The sequence below is a fragment of the Leucoraja erinacea genome, chromosome 3 (assembly GCF_028641065.1).
Source record: "Leucoraja erinacea ecotype New England chromosome 3, Leri_hhj_1, whole genome shotgun sequence".
In the NCBI taxonomy this organism is placed as follows: Eukaryota; Metazoa; Chordata; class Chondrichthyes; order Rajiformes; family Rajidae; genus Leucoraja; species Leucoraja erinaceus.
Window position 1 is genome coordinate 54,908,447 of NC_073379.1, and position 19,599 is coordinate 54,928,045.

Genomic DNA, 19,599 nt, shown 5'->3' on the forward strand with positions numbered 1-19,599 from the left:
TTTATATCACACAGACGGTTCTCTGTCGCGGATCAAGACAGAAGGGTCCTCATGCCGATCCCCGGAAACAAAGACACAATACACTCTGTGACAAGTCGGGCGACCAATTCTGTCAACATGTTGGACGGCGGCGGAAGCCAACAGCGAGTTATGCGTTGTCTGACACACGAATGAACAAAGTTCTCCGTCAGAGTTATTCATTATGTTTGCATACATTTCTTGTCAAGGAGGATTTTAAAAAAAGAATAAGTAGAGCAAGTGATCTTAGAGGTTGTGTGAAAGGTCTGATCTTAGAGGTTGTGTGAAAGGTGTGAAATGTATCAAGTACATTTTTGACCACATTCAACTATTGATCTGAAGTTCCACCTATTGTGGCAATATGCTGTCTCTTCCTTCCAAAGTCAATGTTACCAATTGTTAACCCAGGGTCTGACATGCACAAGAAAATAGGAGCGGAGTAGGAATAGGATAGGCTATCAGGCCCCTCATTATTTTTTCTGACTCTAAAACACTTATAACTGCAAGACTGGGATTTGATTCCCCTGTGCGTTGATAGGTTGTTTCTTTTTTGCAGAGCTCCACATATAATCAAGGGACAAGCTAGTTCAAATTTCTACACAACCTTATTTATACGAGTGTTCACAACCTTTTTTATGCCATAAAGGAAGAATTTCTAATGGCAAAAGGATAATTTGCTATTAAGGGGAATCCCCTCTCAAAAGGATAAAGGGGAGATGGCAGCCCTGCCGGCAGTCTGTTCATTTTTTCTTTCTTTTTGTTATTTTCAGTTTGTTAAAATTTTGTTTTAATGTTCTTTGGTATGTTTTATGTGGGGGGTGGGGAGGGGGGGGAACCAGGGGAACCTTTTTAAAAAAAGTTTCTTACCTTCCTGGAGATGTGATCAATTTGCGGATCACATACTCCGGGTTCTGCGGCTAGATCGATAGATAGATAGATAGATATATAGATAGATAGATATAGATAGATCCTTTATTGTCATTCAGACCTTTCGGTCTGAACGAAATTATGTTGCCTGCAGTCATACACAGAATCAATAATAACAAAACATACAATAAACACAAATTAAACATCCACCACAGTCAGTTCACCAAGCACATCCTCACTGTGATGGAGGCAAAGTCGCTAATATCGCTGGAGCTGGAGGCCTCCTCGGACTGTCGTGAGCCCCACCGCGAGGCGTGGAATTTAACATCGGCGCGGATCCCTTGCCTCACTGTGGTGGATGTTCATGTTAAAATGTGTTTTTGAGTGATCTGTTATTTTTTAATTGTATGACTGACCTGGCCAATGAAATTCTTTGTATGTTGAAAAACATACTTGGCGAATAAAATGTGATTCTAATTAATTGATTTGATTTAGACCGATTCCCAATTTCCCCTTCTTCCTCGTAAGCTTATTGTCGAATTCAATTATAATCACTTTATAATCTAGACATGAACTATACATTGTCAATTAATATATAGCAGATTGCCCATTTTGATATCCAAAATATATTTAAACAAGACATTTTTTTAAAATATTAATGAAAACAGCAGGTGCAGCAACCTGAAAACAAGCATGCTGCAAAAATAATTAGGCCACAAGATATTCAAATTAATATGACACTCAACCTTTCAGGAACTACAGGGAGGTGTGGCACAACAGTCAAATTATTAGGAAGTACACAAAAATGCTGGTGAAACTCAGCGGGTGCAGGAGTATCTATGGAGCGAAGGAGATAGGCAACGTTTTATGCCAAAACCCTTCTTCAGACTGATAGTCAAATTATTAGACTAATTATACAAAGTAAACCATGATAGTTGGAGAATTTAAATGTTAGTTAATTAAGTCAAAATTAAAAGTGACCATAGGGTCATAGAGTAATAGGCAATAGGTGCAGGAGTGGGCCATTCGGCCTTTCGAGCAAGCACCGCCATTCAATGTGATCATGGCTGATCATCCACAATCAGTACCCCTTTCGTGCCCTCCCCATATCCCTTGACTCCACTATCTTAATGAGCCCTATTAAGGTCTCTCTTGAAAGTATCCAGGGAACCGGCCTCCACCGCTCTCCGAGGGTGCAAATTTAACAGACTCACACACAGACTGTGTGAAAAAGTATTTTCCCATCTCGGTTCTAAATGGCTTACCCCTTATTCTTAAACTGTGGCCCCTGGTTCTGGACTCCCCCAACATCGGGAACATGTTTCCTGCCTCTAGCGTGTCCAAACCGTTAATAATCTTATATGTTTTAATAAGATACCCTCTCATCCTTTTAAATTCCAGAGTATACAAGCCCAGCCACTCAATTCTTTCAGCATACTAGTCCCGCTATCCCGGGAATTAACCTTGTGAACCTACACAGCACTCCCTCAATAGCAAGAACATCCTTCCTCAAATTAGGGAACCAAAACTACACACAATACTCAGGTGTGGTCTCACTAGGGCAGTGTGGATACAGTGTGGAAACAGGCTCTTCGGCCCAACGCCCACACCGACCAACATGTCCCAGCTACACAAGTCCCACCTGCCACCATTTGGCCCATATCCCTCCAAATCTATCATCTTTGAAATCACTTGGTCCTAGTAAGCCAATTAGTTTTATGCAAACATAACAAAATATAATAAGAAAACAAAGACAACTCAAGGATTGTCGTAGTTCAAGACAATGGTAGACTTGCCACCGTGTTCTCAAGCTGACATTACCAGTGACATTCCTACATTCAGGTATATGCACTTTCTTCCAACGTGCTCCTTTGTTCACCTCAGTAAATAAACACATTTTAAAGAAATAGAGAAGTTATGTAATGACACTGGAATAGTATTCCTTTACCCAGAGTTCCAGTCCCACCATGGTGAACATTGATATCAGAAAATCTTGTTTTGTAGCAGAAAGAGAAAATGCCGGAAATTTTCAAAAAGTCAGGTTTTTGGATAGAAGATGTGTTCTGTTCTGCAGTACCATTTCAACTACCTCGGTATCGTGTGCTCCAACAAATATTTTTCTCTCCTCAATTGCTGTCTGACTTGTTGAGTATTAATAGCATTTTTGTTTTTCATTTTACAACAACTGAAGTTTTTAGCATTATGATTAAGAGTCTCATTTTGTTGATTGGAACCAGAAAAAAACTCTACAAAGAGTGTTGAATAAACAAATTAAGGTTTACAGTCAGGTGAATTTGCTCTGGCTCACATGATTCACATTGCACAATACATGGTTGATCTTAATGTCCATTGGCAATTGTGAAGCCAGCGCACAATGAGAAGCAAATGCAAACATCCTTAACAGAAGTTTACTGCATCAACGTCCCTTGATTTGATTATTGCAACATAATTGATTGACAAATACATACCGGTTTAAGATCACGATGAGCATAGCCTTGGCTGTGAACATAAGCAATAGCCGATACAATCTGTCGGAAAAAAATACGAGCTTCTTCTTCCGATAAATGGTCTTTTGCAATAATGTAATCAAATAATTCTCCTCCAGGGCAGTACTGAAATAAAATGATAGAACAATGAATACAAAAAATGTTTTCTTTTTTTTTTAAAGAATGTATGCAGCTATCAGAGACATTAAATGCTCTTGAAGCACAATTTTACTGCTTGATTCTTATGAACATTTGTAGCAAGATCATTTGATGATTGGTGATTGAGTCAGATGCTTGCATCGGGAGTATGCAGTTTTTTTGCAACATGCTTCTGGGAGAAATCTTGTGACAGATGGCAGATTCCCAGTTGATTGGCAAGGCCTTTAGACCACTCATGATTGCTCGGCTCCAAATACTTTTGATGATACTGAAGAAGCACCCATGGTTTAACTGCTGTTGATGTGATCAAATTGCCAACAATGTAACGATAAAAGTAATCTAGCAGCTCAGAACACTTGGGACTAAGCCTGCTATTTAAAATATTGGCCTGCCAGGACCAACTATTTAAACTAAATAATGGTGGTGGTGGTGGTGGTGGTGGTGGGGGTGGGGGGGGGGGGGGGGGGGGGGGGGGGGGGGGGGGGGAGGAGACAAACTGGAGATATAAGGATGGAGTTAAAGGGAAAGAGAGTATAAGAAAAGTTAAGAAAGACACCAGAATTAACGGGCAGAAAGCTCAGGAAGGGATGGAGACTATGCCAAGTGAAATAGGAATCGGTGTGAAGGGGAGTAATAATGGATTAAAAGTATTATACATGAATGCACAAAGTATAAGAAATAAAGTGGATGAGCTTGAGGCTCAGTAAGAAATTAGCAAGTATGATATTGGCCAGTATGATATAAAAAGACAGACAAGTGGGCAGAGGGGGTGGGGTAGCTCTGTTGATGAGGAATGAAATTCAGTCCCTTGCGAGGGGTGACATAGAATCTGGAGATGGTTTAAAGAACTGAGGAATGGTAAGGGTAAAAATGGTAATGCTATGGTTGTTATGGGAGACTTCAACATGCAGGTAGGCTGGGAAAATCAGGTTCCCCAAGAAAGGGAGTTTGTGGAGTGCCTCCGTGATGGATTCTTAAAGCAGCTTGTACTGGAGTCAACCAGGGAGATGGCAATTCTGGATTTAGTGTTGTGTACTGAACTGGATTTGATAAGGGAACTCGAAGTAAAGGAGCCATTAGGTGGTAGTGGCCATAATATTATGTTTTAAGCTACAATTTGAGGGACAAGGGAAAATCAGAAGTGTCAGTATTACAGTTGAACAAAGGGGACTATGGGGCCATTAGTGAGGAGCTGGCCAACGTTGACTGGAAAGATACTCTAGCAGGGATGACAGTGGAACAACAATGGCAGGCATTTCTGGGAATAATACAGAAGGTGCACGATCAGTTCATTCCAAAGAGAAAGAAAGATTCCAAGGGGAGTAAGGGGCGACCGTGGCTGACAAAGGAAGTCATGGACAGCATTAAAATAGAAGAGAAGTATAAAAGAAAAGGCAATACAGGGAGAAAAGGCAATATGGGTACGAAGATAAGCTAGCCAAGAATATAAATGAGGATAGTAATAGCTTCTGTAGGTATGTAAAGAGGAAAAAAAATAGCTAAGACCAAAGTTGGACCCTTCATGACTCAAACAGGTGAATTTATTATGGGGAACAAGAAAACAGCAGAAGTTGAACAGGTACTTTGAATCCGTATTCACTAAGGAAGACACAAACAATCTCTCTGATATACTAGTGGCCAAAGAATCTAGGGTGATGGAGGAACTGAAGGAAATTCACATTAAGCAGGAAATGGTGTTGAGTAGACTGATTGGACTGAAGGCTGATAAATTCCCAGGGCCTGATGGTCTGCATCCCAGGGAACTTAAGGAAGCAGCTATAGAAATCGTGAACACATTGATGATCATTTTTCAAAGTTCTATAGATTCAGGATCAGATCCTGTGGATTGGAAGCTAGCTAATGTTATCACACTTTTTAAGAAAGGTGGGAGAGAGTAAGGGAATTATAGAACTGTTAGCCTGACATCGGTGGTGGGGAAGATGCTGGAGTCAAATATAAAAGATGAAATAGCGACACATTTGGAAAGCAGTAACAGGATCGGTCCGAGTCAGCATGGATTTACAAAGGCGAAATTATGCTTAACTAACCTTCTAGAATTTGTTGAGGATGTAATTAGGAAAATGGACAAGGGAGAGCCAGTGGATGTTGTGTACCTGGATTTTCAAAAAGCATTTGATAAGGTCCTACATAGGAGATTAGTGGGCAAAATTAGAGCACATGGTATTGAGGGATAGGGTACTGACATGGCTAGAAAATTGGTTGGCAGACAGGAAACAAAGAGTAAGGATTAACAGGTCCCTTTCAAAATGGCAGGCAGTGACTAGTGGGGTACCGCAAGGCTCGGTGCTGGGACCGCAGCTATTTACAATATACATCAATGATTTAGATGAAGGGATTAGTAACATTAGCAAATATGCAGATGACACAAAGAAGGGTGGCAGTGTGAACTGCGAGGAGGATGTTATGAGAATGCAGGGTGACTTGGACAGGTTGGGTGAGTGGACAGATGCATGGCAGATGCATTTTAATGCGAGGTTATCCACTTTGGTAGCAAAACAGGAAGTAAGCTTATTATCTGAATGGTGTCAAGTTGGGAAAAAGGGAAGTACAAAGAGATCGGAGCGTCCTAGTTCATCAGTCACTGAAAGTAAGCATGCAGGTATAGCAGGCAGTGAACAAAGCTAATGGCATGTTAGCCTTCATAACAAGAGGAGTTGAGTATAGGAGCAAAGAGGTTCTTCTGCAGTTGTACAGGTCCCTAGTGAGACCACACCTGGAGTGTTGTGTGTAGTTTTGGTCACCAAATTTGAGGAAGGATATTCTTGCTATTGAGGGAGTGCAGCGTAGGTTCACAAGGTTAATTCCCGGGATGGCTGAACTGTTATATCTTGATAGAATGGAGCGGCTGGGCTTGTAGACTCTGGAATTTAGTAGGATGCGAGGGGATCTTATTGAAACATATAAGATTATTAAGGGATTGGACACGCTAGAGGCAGGAAATATGTTCCCGATGTTGGGGAGTCCAGAACCACGGGTCACAGTTAAAGAATAACGGGTAGGGCATTTAGAATGGAGATGAAGGAAAAACTTTTTTACCCAGAGAGTTGTGAATCTGTAGAATTCTCTGCCTCGGAAGGCAGTCTAGGCCAATTTTCTGGATGCTTTCAAGAGAGAGTTAGATAGAGCTCTTAAAGATAGCGGAGTCATGGGATATGTTGAGAAGGCAGGAACGGAGTACTGAATGTGGATGATCAGCCATGATCACAGTGAATGGCAGTGATGGCTCGAAGGGCCGAATGGCCTACTCCTGCACCTATTGTCTAATGTCTATTGACCAAGTCCAGATACGATGAAAAATAAGGCAAGATGGCCCAGGTCCGTGTGCTTGAAACTATTCAATAGTAAAGATGCACCAACTTATGAGTGCTGGTTAGATTGCCAGTGACATAAACTATCTGCTAATACATAAATCAGGATATTTCAGTGTTGACAAGCTCTTGGTGGGCTCAAAATTTCAGCAGAAACCTCCATTGGATTTGTAGGTGGTTGTTCGGAATATACAGGTAATCAAAAGGACACTCTCACCATTTGCCCATCTTCCAATAAGAAAACTGTTAAGTAAGTGAAAACAGTTATAAATGTAACTGCCAGTAGGCTAATGGAAAATATATTCCATTTGATGAACTAAATATGCCTCAGGTAATGGTAGGAATTTACATTTGAGTAAATTTTTAACATAGAAAGGAGCCCAAAGTGCTCACAGGAAAAGTTATCGTTAAACTTTGCTAGACAATTAAAGAGATATTCTTATGAACATTTGCAGCAAGATCATTTGATGACTGGTGATCGGGTCGGATGCTTGCATGTTTTTGTTATGGCAACAATACCCCGGTCTCATGTATCGATCAGTGCCCTGAAAACACCTGCCTTGCCTGTCGGGATTTCTGCATCAGAATAAATGCAGTTTGGTCCATTAGACCTTCTCACTCCCCCATCCTGCTCCTGCTTGTCCTGTCTACTTAAATTTCTCACTTTAACATTTATATTTGTCTCAACTCTCCCATCTGCCGCTCTACTGCTTTAGGTTCCATGCACCTGCCAGACAGGTTTAAACCCTCCTGAGAATGTGCACTGTTAAGCAATAATAGAGTCATCGAATGTCAGCTGTGGAAGGGTATCCTCTACAGGGGATCCGGCATCTCTCCAACCATTGTGGAGCATCTTCACTAGGATGAGGGATCAAAAATTAATTCATGGAACATATTCCTTGTTATTTGCTTTCATCAAATTGTGTGGAATCAGATATTACAAATAGTGGACAACGTGCACTCAACAATATTATATATTTAATGAATGACTGAAGACTACTTTATACCCACAGTCTAAACATTGAAGTAATTTAAATTCAGTTTTAAATCATACTTGGAAAGTGAGACAGCAAGGATCGCAGTGAGAAACTCGGGCAGTAGCAATAAAAATGTCAAGCAATAATTAAAATATGAAGGAATGGGAGTTTGAGAAGTTCACTTTCAACCTATACGTAGAGCTTCACTGGTGGCACCAGATAGATTTTTTTTTCATCGAGCTTCAGCAAAAATGCATCAATTGCAAACTCGTTCATCCTCACAACTGAATATAACTAAATGCTGTGAATTGTTTCACACCAAATATATAATAATTTTCAGATACTTGATTCCAAAATTGCAATTATGCAGATATAAACAGGATCGGGATGTGGAGAAGGGTAGGAGCAATATCGTAAATACCATGATCTTTGATTGGGATGGAATTAAATGACTTCCATCAATAATACAAACTGAAAAGCAGTCTTAAGAGCCTATTTGATATTTCAGGTAGAACAAACATGCATTTAATTTCAGGTTCTTTCGGCAGATGATTACCTCCATAATGATGAAGATTTTATTTGCCGTCTCAATAACATGATACAAACGGCATATATGCTGGTGACTCAGATTCTTCATTGCTTCGATTTCCGTTTGAACACGAGGCAGGTCTTCCTACCAGGCAAGCACAAACAAGACAATTTACTTAACTTGAAGATGTAGAAACAAAGAACTTCAGATGCTCATTTATACCAAAGACAGACACAAAATGCTAGAGTAACTCAGTGAGTCAGGCAGCAACTGGAGAAAAAAGGATACCCGACATTGAATCGGGACCCTTCTTCAAATTGCGTGGGGGGCGGGGCTTGTTGGCGAGGGAAGGTGGGATCAAAAGAGGGATACAATGTGCTGAACTGTGGAACTGGTTAAATGACTAGGCTGGAGAAAGGGGCCAAGGCGAGAGTGTTGGTAGAAGTGACTTAAAATGAGAGAATTTGATATTCATGCTGCTGGTTGCTGGCTACACAAGCAAAATATGATGTGCTGTTCCTCCATTTAGCGTGTGGCCTCACTCTGGGAATGGAAGAAGCCCAGGACAAAACGGTCAGTATGGCAAGGGGAGCCGGCAACTGGGAGATCAATCCAGCCTGCCTCAAATGACATCAAATTAAAAAAGTCTATGTAAAATAAATATGTGTCAATGACTTCTGAATTCTGAAACTTAATCTAAATACCAGCCAAACTTTCACACGTTAACCACACAAGGCTTAATCATCCTTCCATTATGCTTCTGCAAACTTACCCCAAGAGATTCTTTGTCCATTATCTTTACAGCAACTTTTTCCCTTGTCAACATGTGACAAGCCAGCTTCACTTTAGCAAACCCCCCTGTAGTAGAAATAAAAACCAATGTGATTTGATATTTTACAAAGGCGAGCAAGAATTACATGCACAGTATTGTCTTTCACAAAATAGGAAAACCAGTAATCTTGGTCATCTTACTTTCAAAATAACCCTAAAAAAAGTCACTTCCCTGCATGTTTTAAGAACCTAAATCACCCTTGTTATTGTACATGCCTTGTTGCAATTTAACATTAACTGTTTTAGAAGATGGGGAAAGTTGCAGGCAAATATGGGAGAAGGAGGAAGTAACAGGGATGTAAATCAAGATTGCAATGGTAATGGGGGCAACCATATCTCAGCAATGTTACAATAATGGAAACCATGTGTTTCTAACTATATGCCTCTCCTTTGAGAGGGACGATAAAATCCCGAGATTGCAAAGATTGTATTGGGGAGCAAGAAGGAATTGGGAACGGGGTGCCACCTTCAAGAATTATTTTGCAGTTCCTGCTTGCAAGGACAAATTATGAATCTCTGGCTATGTGATTTTTGTTCTATGCAAATATTTCAGGTAAAGCAGGATTACTATTCCATTGTAATAACAAAATGAACTTTGGTTCACTCTACTATCTTTGGTCATCTATGTTTTCAATCCAGAATCTTAGAGTGGTGCTTTAAAAAAAAAAAAAACATTCTGAGAAACACTAATCTCCCTCTTGGCTGCAATAGTCAAGATGCAGCAACTGGAAGGCTTCGGGCTTGATTATTCCCCAATCTCCTTTGAACAGTATTGAAGCTACTATAATTATTCATTCGTATTACATTCACGTGAATTTATTGTCATATATACCAAGGTGCAATGAATTTCCTTGTTCACATTATGTTTGTAGAGTCAACAGTATACATACAGTAATGATAAATATAATACAAAGTACAAAACATTGTGGTGCAATCCAAAATAGCGCAACAAAGTATAAATGCACAATAATGGCAAAAACAAATGAGGTAGAGTATGAGTAAGAGTGTGTGGTAGCACCTCAGGGAAGGGGGTGTGGATATCTGAGCTTTCAAACTCATGTGTCTACTCCAGGAAGGTAGAAAATAGAACAGGAAATGGCTAAGATAGCAAGATCCTTGATGATACTTCCAACCTTCCCGACGCAATGCACCCAATAGGTAGTCTGGATGGAAAGGAGTGATGGATGTGGCTGTGCTCACTCTCTGCACATTCAGGCAGTCAAAAGTAAGCAGTTGCAATTCCAGGCTGAGATGCATCCTGTCAGAATAATTTCAATAGCGCATTTGTACAAATTTAAGGGATTCTTTGTGGTCATGCTGAATCCTCTCAGTCCTCCAAGAAAGTAAATACGTTGATGTGTTTTCTTGATCATTGCATCAATGTGGAGACACCAGGTTAGGTTGCAGGCGATATGGATGCCCAAGAACTTTAAGGTGTTGACCATCTCTACAGAAGCTTTGATGACCAGAACAAGGTTGTGTTCATCCCTCACATCCTTAGATCAAAACAAACCCTTTTGTCTTACTGACATTTTTATGGTGACAACAAGACATAAGATTTGTTCCCCAATTCCTTCTTGCTCCCCAATGTAATCATTTTCCTACAGCTCATTTCCTTGCTGTTGTTGATCCGGTCAACAACAGCGGTATCATTGGCGAACTTAAAGATCGAGTTGGTACTGTAGTGTAGATGGTCACTTTGTCATGGGTATTCAACAAATAAAGCTGGGGACTGAACACACACCCAGAGGAGTAAGTATTAAGGGTCAGGATGGAGAAAATGTTAAGACCAATTCTAACCAACTGAGATCTGTCGGTCAGGAAGTCCAGAAGTCAGATGCAGTTGGAGGCCCCATGGTCAAGGTCCAGATGTTTAGGGAGAGAGAGAGGGAGAGGGAGAGGGAGAGGGAGAATATGAATGCCTTTTTACTCAACCCAAACACCCCAAACAACCATTTGCAGGCAGTGCTTTTTTCCTCAAACTAACCATAACCATACTTTCATTTTCAAACCAAATTAAGGGTACTTACTCACAGCTGTGTAGACATTTGTTCAGTCATTCAGAGGTCAGACCTCCATGGTGTAGAGACTGATTGGGGCACACCACTTCCTGGTTTTATAGTCCCTCCCCCCTGCCGCCAGCGGGGGCAGCAGAGAGAATGGGGAATTTTGTAAAATCATTAATATCTCTGTCATTTTTCATCAACGGGAAAAATCCTCGGCACACATACGGCGGAGGGGGGCTCTGAGCAAGGTGGTCAAAAATGATGGCCGTAGGTGGCGGCGTTCTCTCGGAAATCGCAGCACAGAATGCCAAAACCGGTCAAGAACAGACTTTTAGTAATATAGATTAATGATTTGGACGAGGGAATTGAATGCAACATCAGCTGCAAGGTGACTTGGATAGGTTGGGTGAGGGGGCAAATGCATGGCAGATGCAGTGTAATGTGGATACATTTGAGGTTATCCACTTTGGTGTCAAGAACAGGAAAGTAGACTATTATCTGAATGGTAGCCGATTAGGAAAAGGGGAGATGCAACGAGACCTGGGAGTCATGGTCCACCAGTCATTGAAAGTAGGCATGCAGGTGCAGCAGGCAGTGAAGAAAGCGAATGGTATGTTAGCATTCATAGCAAAAGGATTTGAGTATAGGAGCAGGAAGGTTCTACTGCAGTTGTCCTGGGCCACCAGGAGTATTGTGTACAGTTTTGGTCTCCTAATCTGAGGAACGACATTCGTGCCATACAGGGAGTACATAGCCATTGATTCCTGGGATGGCAGGACCTTCATATGAAGAAAGACTGGATAGACTCGGTTGTACTCGCTAGAATTTAGAAGATTGAGGAGGAATCTTATACAAACTTACAAAATTCTTAAGGGGTTGGACAGGCTAGATGCAGGAAGATTGTTCCCAATATTGGGGAAGTCCAGAACAAGGGGTCACAGTTTAAGGATAAGGGCGAAGTCTTTTAGGACCGAGATGAGAAAAACATTTTTCAAACAGAGTGTTGAATCTATGGAATTCTCTGCCACAGAAGGTAGTTGAGGCCAGTTCATTGGCTATATTTAAGAGGGAGTTAGATGTGTCCCTTGTGGCTAAAGGGATCAGGGGTTATGGAGAGAAGACAGGTACAGGATACTGAGTTGGATGATCAGCCATGATCATATTGAATGGTGGTGCAGGCTCGAAGGGCCGAATAGCCTACTACTGCACCTATTTTCTATGAGCCCTTCAAGAGGATAATTGGAGATGGTGGGGATACATCTTGGCCATGTTTTGATACCTACAATTCTATTTTTTTTTTAAATAACCTAATCTATAGGTAATTAATTAATACCATTAGAAGAGCATTGGCTACTATGCTTTCATTTAAAATTCTTGGAAACATACAAATTGGTCAAAGGGCTAATTTCCATGATGTCACAGTCATACAGCATGGAAACTGGCCCTTTATCTCAGCTTGCCCATTCCAATCAAGGTGCCCCATCGACACTAGTACCACCTGCTTGCTTTTCATAGCAAAAGGATTTGAGTATAGGAGCAGGGAGGTTCTACTGTAGTTGTACAGGGTCTTGGTGAGACCACACCTGGAGTATTGCATACAGTTTTGGTCTCCAAATCTGAGGAAGGACATTATTGCCATAGAGGGAGTGCAGAGAAGGTTCACCAGATTGATTCCTGGGATGTCAGGACTGTCTTATGAAGAAAGACTGGATAGACTTGGTTTATACTCTCTAGAATTTAGAAGATTGAGGGGGGATCTTATAGAAACTTACAAAATTCTTAAGGGGTTGGACAGGCTAGATGCAGGAAGATTGCTCCCGATGTTGGGGAAGTCCAGGACAAGGGGTCACGGCTTAAGGATAAGGGGGAAATCCTTTAAAACCGAGATAAGAAGAACTTTTTTCACACAGAGAGTGGTGAATCTCTGGAACTCTCTGCCACAGAGGGTAGTCGAGGCCAGTTCATTGGCTATATTTAAGAAGGAGTTAGATGTGGCCCTTGTGGCTAAGGGGATCAGAGGGTATGGAGAGAAGGTAGGTATGGGATACTGAGTTGGATGAGCAACCATGATCATATTGAATGGCGGTGGAGGCTCGAGGGCCGAATGGCCTACTCCTGCACCTAATTTCTATGTTTCTATGTTTTGGCCCATATCCCTCTAAACTTTTTCTATCCATGTACCTTTCTAAATGTCTTTTAAATGTTGTACATAGTTTCTGCTTCAAGTACCTCCTCCGGTAGCTCATTCCATATAGCCACCACCATGAAAAAAAGGCCCCTCAGATTCCTATTAAATCTTTCCCCTCTCACCGTAAACCTATGTCCTCTGGTTCTTGATTTCCTTACTCTGGGTGAAAAAACACTCTCAGCATCAACCCTATCTATTCCCTTCATGATCTTATACACCTCTACAAGATCACTTATTCTCCTGCGCTCCAAGGCATAGTTCTAGCCAACCCAACCTCCCTCTATCGCTCAGGCCCTCATATCCTGGCAACATCCTTGTTAATCTTCTCTGCACTATGTATAGGTCTAATTTAATTAATTCAGTTTATATCTGCTATTCACTCAACATCTATCTTTGGTTAATGAGAATGTATTTGACTATGATATTCATGGCATCCCAATTCAGAGATGCAGTTAGCACAATATATTTTCCCAAATGGGTGGAACTGCAATGTTTGAGGGGAAAAAATTCAAACTCGTTATCATAGTCAATTTGTACATTCTGGCAAACTGAATTCCATAAACAGTTGTCTGCATCCATTTAAAAAGTATATACAACATTTAAAATACATTTAGAATCACTTTGAACAGGCAAACAAAGTGCTATCTATAGTTATCCACCCCCATATCCCACTGGCTCTGTCCCATATGTTTTGGTTGTAAAGTTGAATCTGCTTTCATGAGGGTAAACTCTCAGAAAGTGGCGGACCCAGAAGAAATCCCCGAATTGTTCCTGAAATCTGGGCCAATCAACACCACAGACTTTGCCAACATATTCAACCTCTCACTTCAACAATCTACTGTCCCCATCTGCTTTAAGAAGACCACCAGCATTCTCGTCCCCGAGAAAAGTAAAGTGGCCTGTCTCAATGACTTCCCGCCCAGTAGCTCCAAACGTAATGAAGTATTCTGAAAGTTTGGTAATGACCCATATCTTAGCCAGTCTTCCAGACAATTTGCATACAGGAAAAATAGGCTATGGAGGATGTCATCTATCTTGCACTTCATTCAGCTATGGAAAACCTTGCCAAACAGACATTCATATCATCGTCAACATAACTGGGTCCCTTCACATTATGCGACGATTGAGAAAGAGCATCAGTTTTTTTAATCTCTTAGGTGTCTGAGAAGATTCGGCATGTCCACAATTCGCTCAAATTTCTGTAGGTATGGAAAGTATTCTTAAGGGATAATTTCAGCCTGGGGTGGCAACAGCTCTGCAGGCTCAGGCTGTCAAGAGCAGAGGATGTGAACACAACCCAGTCCATACAGGTTCGGCACCACCTTCCAGCTTCATGGTGTGTTGCATCAGAAAGGCTGGAAGTATTTTCAAGGATGCCTGCCACCCTGGCCATTCCTTTTTCTCTCCTCTAATTTCTGGGAGAAAAGACATGAGCCTGAAAGAATGAAAGTTTGGAATAGCTTCTTTCCCCCATCAGACTTCTGAACCAATCACCACTCTCACACACTAGTTCTGGTTACTGCCAGGTACTCTTGCTTTCACTATCTCCTTCTGTTATTTGTTATTGTACTTTGTTTTTCATCTCTTTGCACTACAATCTTGCACCATTCTTCTGTTTTGCACTCATCATTGTATTTATTGTTGCATTTATCATTCCTGAATGTATACAGTTTATTCAACGAGCTTCATGTGAAGAAGGAATTTCATTGCACTCTATGTATATGACAATAAACTAAAATATCTATCTTGTTCAGGTCTTCTCACATGCAAACACAAACTGCATCATTATGTGAGGAGTTTCAAAAAGAATTGAGGTACAACTGACAAAGATCCCATCACTTATTTTTTAGATGCAGCCGAAGGTGGTCGTAGTTAGGACACCGAACGGAAAATTCTGTCAGCAATGTCCTGGGCTGAGATGATTAACTTCTGACAAGCATCTACATTTGCTAGGGTTAGCTCAAGCGACTGGGAGAGTCATCCATCATTTCCAAGTCCAAGTTTAGATAATTTAAAAAAAAAAAAATCCACGATTTGGGTTCCACTGTCTTTGATAACATTATATAATAGCTTTTTGGACACTGCTGGAAAATGTTACTTAACCTGGCCATGGGAGGGAGCCGAGTTACCAGGGTAACAAACATAACACATTTTTCCGGTAGTTTTGCATATTCTACCAATGGGTGCAGTATAGTATTCATGGTGGGCAGACAATATTTATTAAAAAATTGTGTTCAATATACCATAAAATACCTTTGCAACAATGATTATTTTCAAGGTGCAGAAAAAATAGATTTACAATAGGTTGTTTTCCCCAAGGGATTGCCAAATGTGAAATTTAGTCTCATATTTATGGGGGAGAGTGTGAAGACAGATGAGACCGGCGTAGAAGTTATGATGTGACAATTTGCCATTTATGCCCGTTGAGCACAGGTGAACTCCAGCAAAAGGAGAACACTACCACAAATAGAAAATTGATCAGCACAAGTTATGAAAACAAACTACAGCAGAATCTCTTGGGGACATTCTGAAATGAGTGTACAGAAGTTACTTAGCCTATTATTTTCATGCCAGCCAAAATGGACTGAACAAGCTACAGTTAATTTAGTTTAGAGCCACAGCACGGAAACAGGCCCTTCGGCCACTGAGTCCATGCTGACGACCGATCACAAGTTCACATTAGTTGTGTGTTATTCCACTTTCGCATCCATTCCCTGCACACAAGGGGCAATTTTACAGATGCCAATTAACCTACAAACCCGCACATCTTTGGGATGCAGGAGGAAATAGGGGCACCCAGAGAAAGCCCGCAGTTACAGGGAGAACGTACAAACTCCACACAGACAGCAACCAAGATCGGGATTGAACCTTGCTCTCAGGCGCTGTGAAGCAGCGATTTTATCATCTGCGTCACCCTTCCCAGTTGTTGGTAAAATGTCCCGTAGATTAAGAATCTTCTTGTGCTTGACCAGATACTCTAAATATAGTGTGAATTTCTGCCTCGACCACCCTTTCAAGCAGACTGCCATCATTGCTGAAATTTTTTTTTTTCAATTCTGGAGGCAAGAGGCTGGTAGATGCTGGAATCTGGAGCAACAAGTTGGTGTTCTTTTCAACTGTGCTCTATGTCATCTATTAATTAACAAATCTATACCTCTTTGTTATTGACCTCTCTGATAAGAGAAATAAATTATCTTCACCCAGTCTAGAGCTCTCCATTTAAAAAATCCCAAATTAAATTTCCATATAATCACCTACATTCTACAAAATATAATTTCACATTAGACACAATATATAACTGCATCTCACCAACCTTGGAAACAACTTTGTGAATTTCATCTGCAAATCAATCTATCCAGTTATGTTAGCTTTCATTGCAAAAGGATTTGAGTATAGGAGCAGAGAGGTTCTACTGCAGTTGTACAGGGTCTTGGTGAGACCACACCTGGAGTATTGCGTACAGATTTGGTCTCCAAATCTGAGGAAGGACATTATTGCCATAGAGGGAGTGCAGAGACGGTTCACCAGACTGATTCCTGGGATGTCAGGACTGTCTTATGAAGAAAGACTGGATAGACTTGGTTTATACTCTCTAGAATTTAGAAGATTGAGAGGGGATCTTATTGAAACTTACAAAATTCTTAAGGGGTTGGACAGGCTAGATGCAGGAAGATTGTTCCCGATGTTAGGGAAGTCCAGGACAAGGGGTCACAGCTTAAGGATAAGGGGGAAATCCTTTAAAACCGAGATGAGAAGAACTTTTTTCACACAGAGTGGTGAATCTCTGGAACTCTCTGCCACAGAGGGTAGTTGAGGCCAGTTCATTGGCTATATTTAAGAGGGAGTTAGATGTGGCCCTTGTGGCTAAGGGGATCAGGGGGTATGGAGAGAAGGCAGGTACGGGGCCCGAGGAAACAGCAAACCAGAGGACTGGGAGAAATTAAGAACTCAACAGAGGATAAAGCGGTTAATTAAGAGGGGGGGGTGGGGGGGGGGGGGGGGGGGGGGGGGGGGGGGGGGGGGGGGGGGGAACCATGAAAGAAAGCTTGCGGGAATATAAAAAACTGACTCGAAAAGCTTCTTTAGCTATGTAAAAAGATTAATGAAGAAAGATGTAGGTCCTTACAATCAGAGACAAGTGAAGGAAACAATAAAGGGCAGAACAGGGAACTTATAAAGGGAAACAATTAATAATAAAGGGAACATATAAAGGGAAACAAATAAATGGCAGAACAGATAAACAAGTACTTTGTTTGTGTCTTCCTTAGTGAAGACAGAAACAAATCTCCCAGAAATACTAGGGGACCGAGGATCTAGTGGGATGGAGGAACTGAAGGGAATCCACATTGGTCAGGAAATGGTGTTGGGTAAACTGTTGAGACTCAAGGCAGATAAATCCCCAGATCTGCACCCCACTCAAGGAGGTGGCCTTAGAAATCATGGATGCATTGGTGATCATTTTCCAATGTTCTCTCGACTCTGGATCAATTCATGTAGACTGGAGGGTAGCCAATGTAACTCCACTTTTTAAGAAAGGAGGGAGAGAGAAAACATAGAATTATCGGCCAGTTAGCCTTACATTGGTAATGGGAAAGATGCTTGAGTCGATTGTTAAAGATGTTATAGCAGCACATTTGGAAAGCTGTGACAAGATTGGTCAAAGTCAGCATGAAGGGGAAATCATGCTTGACTAATCTTCTGGAATTTGAGGATGTAATAAGTACAATGGGTAAGGGAGAGCCAGTGGGTGTGGTGTATCTGGACTTTCAAAAAGTCTTTGACAAGGTCCCACACAAGAGATTAGTGTGCAAAATTAGAGCACATGGTATTTGGGGGTAGGGTATTAGACAATAGACAATAGGTGCAGGAGTAGGCCATTTGGCCCTTCGAGCCAGCACCGCCATTCAATGTGATCATGACTGATCATCCCAAATCAGTACCCCGTTCCTGCCTTCTCCCCATATCCCCTGACTCCGCTATTTTTAAAAGCCCTATCTAGCTCTCTTGAAAACATCCAGAGAACCTGCCTCCACCGCCCTCCGAGGCAGAGAATTCCACAGACTCGCCACTCTCTGTGAGAAAAAGTGTTTCCTCGTCTCCGTTCAAAATGGCTTACTCCTTATTCTTAAACTGTACCCTTGGTTCTGGACTCCCCCGACATCGGGAACATGTTTCCTGCCTCTAGCGTGTCCAAGCCCTTAACAATCTTTCCAAGCCCTTAACAATCTTATGGACATGGATAGAGAATTGGTTGGCAGACAGGAATCAAAGAGTAGGAATTAACAGGTCCTTTTCCGAATTGCAAGCAGTGATTAGTGGGGTGCTGCACAGCTCTGTGCTGGGATCCCAGTTATTTACAATATATATTAACGATTTAGATGAGGGAATTAAAAGTGACATCTCCGAATTTGCGGATGCCACAAAGCTGGGTGGCAGTACGAGCTGCGAGGAAGATGCTATGAGGCTGCAGGGTGACTTGGATAGGTTGGGTGAGTGGACAGATGCATGGCAGATGCAGTATAATGTGGATAAATGTGAGGATATCCACTTTGGTGGCAAGAACAAGAAGGCAGATTATTATCGGAATGGTGTCAGATTAGGAAAAAGGGAGGTACAACGAGGCCTGGGTGCGCTTGTACATTTTGGTCTCCTAATTTGAGGAAGGACATTATTGCTATTGAGGGAGAACAGCGTAGGTTCACCAGGTTAATTCCCGGGATGGCGGGACTAACATATGATGGAAGAATGTGTCGACTGAGCTTGTATTCACTGGAATTTAGAAGGATGAGAGGATATCTTATAGAAACCTATAAAATTCGTAAAAGGATTGGACAGGCTAGATGCAGGAAAAATGTTCCTGATGTTGGGGGACTCCAGAACCGTGGGTCACAGTTTAAGAATAAGGGGCAGGCCATTTAGGACTGAGATGAGGAAACATTTTTTCACCCAGGGAGTTGTGAATCCGTGCCACAGAGGCAGTGGATGCCAATTCACTCGATGTTTTCAATAGAGTGTTAGATTTAGCACTTAGGGCTGAAGGAATCAAGGGATTTGGGGAAAAAGCAAAAACAGAGTACTGATTTTAGATGATCATATTGAATGGCGGCGCTAGCTCCGAGGGCCTACACCTGCACCTATCTTTCTATGTTTCTAACAAGAGGGTGGAAGGTTATTTTGAGGACTGTGATTAGTTCTGTCATTCAGGGGGT

The 19,599-nt window shown here is 41.5% G+C and overlaps 1 protein-coding gene across 1 annotated transcript in view; it reads right to left on the reverse strand.

The window, feature by feature from the left end:
- Nucleotides 1-19,599, reverse strand: part of melk (maternal embryonic leucine zipper kinase) — a 77,680-nt gene that overhangs the window by 48,545 nt on the left and 9,536 nt on the right. Inside the window, exons 3-5 of the mRNA XM_055632721.1 lie at nucleotides 9,138-9,223; nucleotides 8,393-8,509; nucleotides 3,354-3,497 (exon numbers count right to left, since the gene is read on the reverse strand). Of these exons, the coding sequence (XP_055488696.1) occupies nucleotides 3,354-3,497; nucleotides 8,393-8,509; nucleotides 9,138-9,223 (347 nt within the window). The remainder of the gene's footprint in view (nucleotides 1-3,353; nucleotides 3,498-8,392; nucleotides 8,510-9,137; nucleotides 9,224-19,599) is intronic.